General features: G+C 36.8%; 1 protein-coding gene across 1 annotated transcript in view; it reads right to left on the bottom strand.

The window, feature by feature from the left end:
* Positions 1 to 340: 340 nt before the first annotated feature.
* Positions 341 to 5,965, bottom strand: part of LOC149043976 (fibroblast growth factor receptor 1-A-like) — a 19,137-nt gene continuing 13,512 nt past the window's right edge. Inside the window, exons 11-20 of the mRNA XM_089209170.1 lie at positions 5,571 to 5,613; positions 5,053 to 5,332; positions 4,116 to 4,226; positions 3,235 to 3,425; positions 2,917 to 3,039; positions 2,636 to 2,706; positions 2,391 to 2,431; positions 2,116 to 2,212; positions 1,649 to 1,748; positions 341 to 570 (exon numbers count right to left, since the gene is read on the bottom strand). Of these exons, the coding sequence (XP_089065296.1) occupies positions 505 to 570; positions 1,649 to 1,748; positions 2,116 to 2,212; positions 2,391 to 2,431; positions 2,636 to 2,706; positions 2,917 to 3,039; positions 3,235 to 3,425; positions 4,116 to 4,226; positions 5,053 to 5,332; positions 5,571 to 5,613 (1,123 nt within the window). The 3' untranslated portion in view covers positions 341 to 504. The remainder of the gene's footprint in view (positions 571 to 1,648; positions 1,749 to 2,115; positions 2,213 to 2,390; positions 2,432 to 2,635; positions 2,707 to 2,916; positions 3,040 to 3,234; positions 3,426 to 4,115; positions 4,227 to 5,052; positions 5,333 to 5,570; positions 5,614 to 5,965) is intronic.

Raw genomic sequence — 5,965 nt, 5'->3', positions numbered from 1 at the left:
TAACGTCAAATATATAAAGAAAATAGAGGATGATCCTATGGGGCTGCAACATCCATTACAATTCTGATTGGTTCTTAGTTGGTCGGTATTTTGACATACGGACCGTTTCCTATTTACAGACTATAATCCTAATCTTACAGATATCTTCGTCTTCTATTAACTCACTTAGGATCTATTGGATGTTCGTAGGTTTAATAAAACACTGGGTTTTGTCACGTCTAGACAAAAACCCATTTCGAGGCTTGATCGAAGGCATTTTAACAATCCATGATTATTACTGGTATATTTGACCAAAAGTTTGAAATATATGTAGATGCATGAAAATGTATAAAAGCTGTACTTTGCTTCGCTTCGCTGTTAAACAGCTTGTTTTGAAGAGTTACTTGATCAGCAAATTATTAGAGGTTTTAAAGGTTAACCTCAAATATATAAGGAAAAAAAAAGATGATCTCCAGGGACTGCATTTTAATTACTCCATCCTTTCCTGTATGAGAACTTGCTGGCTCACACGGCTAGATCTTCGACATTCACGTAAAGGTGATGGTCATAATTTTTTAAGTTTATCAACCTCTGTAAAAACAGAAATGAAAAAAAGGAGTGAAAAATGACGAAAAAGTGCCACTTTGATCATTCACATAAACTATACTTTGCTTAACTTTCGATGGTGACTTAATTTTTAACCCTTTTAAACAAAGACAGCCATCGAGTAATCACAACCATCAATCAGAACGAAGGTTGCCATCATCATTAGTCAATGAGAAATTAGAGTAAAATCAGGCAACCTGTTTCAAGCGCGGGAAAACGCGACTGACCAAGTTGAGATTGGTTGCAGTTTTGTATTTAATTAGTTGAGATGGTAGCGCAAGTTTTCTCGCAAGGAATCAAAGCAATCTAGGACTATTTTTGGTATTCAATTAAATACTAATCTAGAAGCGAAATAAACTGAAACCACGAACTACGCTTCGAAGCCTTTTTAGTGAGACTGTTATCGAGTAAATTTGATAGCGATAGATTCAAACGTTCAAATTTTCAAAAGAAAAAAATAGTGAGAGAGAGTCTCGGTATCTGGTCGTTCCGCCCGAACTTCGAAGTCACTGCGCCCGATGTATATATCGTCTTATCTATGAAATGTGTAGAGTTCTTTAAAATGGCATCTTAAATAAAAGAAGTGTTTTATGAGTTTTTGTAACGAAATACAACATGAATGGTTTAAAATTTTTTTCTGAGTTGTATACTGACTCGGCGATAAAATTCGTCTCGGCTACGTTCCATTCACTGGTAGTAGCATTTTCAGGGAAATATCTTACAAAACCAGACATTTTATTCAACTGACATCGCAACTTACTTTTTACCTCAAATATTCGGCCTCGATGCGTCTATTTCATAACAAAATGATTTCGCTTTTGATCGCTGAAGTTCCGAAGAAGTTAAATATTCCAGCGGTTGAATGAGCAGTTGTTTTGATAACACGGTCAAAATATATCTACAAACATTACTGAAAGAAATTTTAAAAATGGAATAACAGCTTTATCTTTGTAATTTGAGGCACTGTTTGTTCATAGGGCGGATCGACTTCCATTCTTGGGCGGATCGACTTCGGGCGGAACGACCGCAATTCAGAGTCTCTTTGAAAACTCTTTAATTCCACCTTATGCTGATTTTCCATCTCTCTGAGTTTGTTTCTCAACTTCTCAAAAGATGGTCTTAAGTTGGGTTCGTCTCTCCAACATTTCGTCATTATTTCATACCTGAAACACAAGGATGTTATGGATATCTTGGTAAGTCATTGGTGGCCTAGAAACGGTCCAACCTATTCTTGATGAACAAACTTTTTCGGTTACAAATTTCCTCTCTTTTATAACAAGGAAGAAAAGGTATATAACACAGTTGTAAACTCGTGATAATGTACTTCTCCTTTCATTTCCCTTCGTTAGGCTGGTTCAACAAGTAAAAATGTTAAATCTTGAGGTGCACATGCAACCCGAACAGAAGTAGGAAAAATACCATGTTCTATAAAAGCCATTAAAAAAAACAAACAAACAAAACAAGAAAAACCAAAAACCAACAAAACAAGAAAAACCAAAAACCAACAAAAGCAACACCATATTAACGTACAACTTATCATCCAAATGTTGCGGTTTAGGCATTCTGTATCCCCCTTGAAGTAAGTTTGCAATTTTTCTTCCATCCATTCGCGGATACGGTGAACCACCTGAATTAGAGTTGGTAATGTTAAAATACTCTAAAATGAAAATCTTTACAGATGTAAAGAATTAAACTCAACAATTCCTTTTTGTATCAGTCCAGCGACAGTGGCAATCTGAACTAGCTTGATAGTTATGGAACACATGGGCAAAACTGAAAACTCCAGACTAGCCAGAATAACTTACCAATTGTGAAAATCTCATAGAGAAGAATTCCGTAGCTCCACCTGTAAAATAAACGGGATGAGTTTAAGGAAATAAGAAATACGAAAATGAGCATAACCACTCCCTCCTGAGATGACCCCACATCAAGAAAATACAAAGACCAGAATACAGTAGTGACCCAATAACTTTTCCCAGACCTAAACACAATTCATACAAAATAATCTCATTAAGCCTAAATGCAGTGTCCATGTCTTCATTGTACTCACACATCACTCTTGGTAGAATACTTTCCGTAAAGCAACACCTCAATAGCAGTCCATTTTACAGGGAGACGCCCCTAAATAAGAAGAAAAAATGCAAGGAGTTAGTGTAGTCCTTAAAAGTGCTAATGCTCCAAATGGCGAGAACAGTGTAACGAACGTTCTTGAAAAAATAAACAGGATTTACTGAGCTTATTTTCCTTAAGAAGTCACTCTAGTGAGGCATGTTCAGCCACATAATCTAGGGTTTACAAGAACATCATGTGTTTTCTTAAAATAATTCATACCCTGGTTTTTCTTTCGTAAATATTGTCCTCCTGCACATCTCTGGCCATTCCAAAGTCTGTCACTTTGCACGTTTCCCCTTCTCCAACCAACACATTACGAGCTGAAAGATCTCGATGGATAACCTTCAACAAAGCGAAGATGTTTCTTTTGGAAAACACCCTTTAACGAATTAAGAGACAGCTGACATGGGATGACATGGGATGACATGGGATGACATGGGATGACATGGCATCCTTGTGAATGCGGTGTAATGAGGTATTACGAGGGTGAGCCTTATTCTCTAAAGACATCACTCAAAGAATAGTTACATCACTCACTGGTATTGATGACAAATAGGACATTCCATCGGCAATTTCCCAAGCAAACTTTATCAGCTGCTGAGAAGTCAGATTTGTTTGTGGTTTAATATCCGGGTCTTTGTAGTAAGTATCACTTAATCCACGGCTCTTTCTCAAGTAACCCAGCAGATCCCCAAAGGGAACATATTCGATCAAAACCAACGGTGGCTCTAGAAAGACAAACAAGGTAACGCTAATACTGATTAAACGCAACACATGGAAGCAGATCTACGAATAAATGTCGCTCTTCCGATAATCGCCGCCACCACTTGGAAGAGTACGACGTTCATTTCACGAAGATAAGAAAATAAGATATCAACTACCGTAAAATTCGTTAATATTTAAAATCCTTGTAAAATTATTTTAAAAGCCAGGTGACCACAAGTTTCTAAATTCGGGAAATTAATTATAAAAAAGGGTAAGATGTCGATGCCACGCATTAAACTTTTGCTGATGGCAGGTCATCTTTCACCATCGTGGCCTGCTACTGAAAAGGTTCCCGCCCTCTATATTTATATCGGAGCGGCTCATATGCGCAATATGAGCGTAAACCTTGCGCATTAAGGTATAGTGTGAACTCGTTTATGATCCATCCTTAAATTTTGCTGACTTTAGATCTCAGCTATTGAGTATACACACGCTGCTATTTAGCAGAAAGTTTAAAACTCCGACTATTTCTGTGCCGTCTGAGTGGCCGTATCCAGATCTGACACGATAGAATAGAATTAGGCCAAGCTTTAAGCGTCGGTCAACGGATTTTCCAAAGGTTAACCTGTAACCTATACTTCGAGTGATGAGCGGAACTCTAGGTGTGAGAAAAACTAGGGTCTCAAGCTAATAATAAACATTTCAGAACTTACCAGATTTGGTAACGCATCCCAGGAGTTTGACGACGTTAGGATGAGGTTTAAGTTGTTTCATCAATTCAAGTTCAGATAGCAAATTCTTTTTCTCTGATTCAGAAGCATTTTCTGCAACATAGTTTCCGATCAATAATCTTCAAATGACATTTCACATAAAATCACAAACAAATCATTCAACTGTGCCATTTATATGGGTAAAAGTGCAGTGATAGATGAATAGAAAAATTGATAGATAGATAGAAAGATAGATAGATAGATTGATATATTGATAGATAGATAGATAGATAGATAGATAGATAGATAGATAGATAGATAGACTGACTGATAGATAGATAGATGAAAAGAGAGAGATAGCTAGATAGAAAGAGACTGACACTCCAACAAACAGACAGACAGATAGATATATAGACAGATATACAGATAGATAAATAAGTAAGTAATAGTAAGATAGATAGATAGATAGATTGATACACCGATAGGGAGATAGACACATACATACATACCGGTAGATATAGATATAAAGATAAATATTTAGATAGACAATTAAATATTTAGTTGGATAGATAGATACCAGACAGATAGATATATATATTGGTTGATTGATTGATTGATAGATAGATACACAGATAGATAGATAGATAGATAGACAGGTAGATAGAAAGGTAAATATATAGAGAGGTAGATAGATAGGAAGATAGATAGATATCATCCATTTCTACCATACATCATATTTCAGGTGCTTTTCTTCATCAATGTAGAGCGCTGAGGCTCGAAAATGTAACCATCATTTGAGGGGAGATGTTTATATAAAAAATCTTAACGAACTAAAAACAGAAAAAAATGGACAGAAAACATAGAAAAGAAAAATCTGGACAAACTTCAAGGTCTGACCAAAGACCATGAAATACAACATGATTTCAGTATTACTTGGTACCTGACAACATTTTAACAGCTACGAGCGTCTTCTTGGTTCTCCCTTGAAGGTTATCGGCTGTTGCCTTGGCAACCAGACTAAAAGCACCTTTTCCAACGATCTGTTTTATCGTCACGTGTTCTCTAGGAATCTCACAGGAGCGTGTGTATGGATCAAGAGAAGTGTACTCGCTGATTTGTTTATTGCTGAGTGGACTGGCATATGCTGTCACTTGTGAACGAGCTCTGTCATCCAGTGCCATGTAATGGCTTTGAGAAGGTTTAGGCAATTCTACTGGAATCTTAGAAAAAAAAATGTTTTCAATTTCATAAAATACACCAGTATTACTTGAATGACGTATTTTACTGTATCAAGGAATAATCACCTATATTCCTTATGGATCATAACCTCTGGGTTTGGGTAAACTGTCAACCACAATGAAAAGAGATTCGGTAAAGGCAGCAACTTAAGAAAAAAAGCGCCTTAGACCACAGGACGATATATCTATACAAGGTAAAAGATTTCATCGTTTGACCTACATTTGTACTTTCTCTTCTTTCATTGTTTGAATTTCCGAATGTTCTGAAACAAGAACAAATATATTATAAAACTAGTAATAATCAAAGATTAGTAAAGTGCGTTCGATCCCTAATAAAAGTTTTTTCTCTTGTGCTGATTGCGCAGAAAAAAAAAACGGTGTCTTCAGCTCAAGGCGGCCAAGAAAACACCTGCACATGAGATCGAAGCAATTTGTGCCACATAGCCAGCCAGCCAGCCCAGCCAGTCCAAAATGGCTCCCAATTCCTGAAATCGCATGGCATCCCGATCAATCCTCTTGTGACTGGTCCATAAGACTCTTGAGAGTGATTTCCGCAAAAACGACACGATTAGTATGCGTTCTCCTTCGTCGAACGCAATAAAATCAATCCCCTCA

Source organism: Pocillopora damicornis, chromosome 6 (genome assembly GCF_964200805.1).
Source record: "Pocillopora damicornis chromosome 6, jaPocDami1.2, whole genome shotgun sequence".
NCBI classification, from domain to species: domain Eukaryota; kingdom Metazoa; phylum Cnidaria; class Anthozoa; order Scleractinia; family Pocilloporidae; genus Pocillopora; species Pocillopora damicornis.
This window is presented reverse-complemented; position numbering and strand designations above follow the sequence as displayed.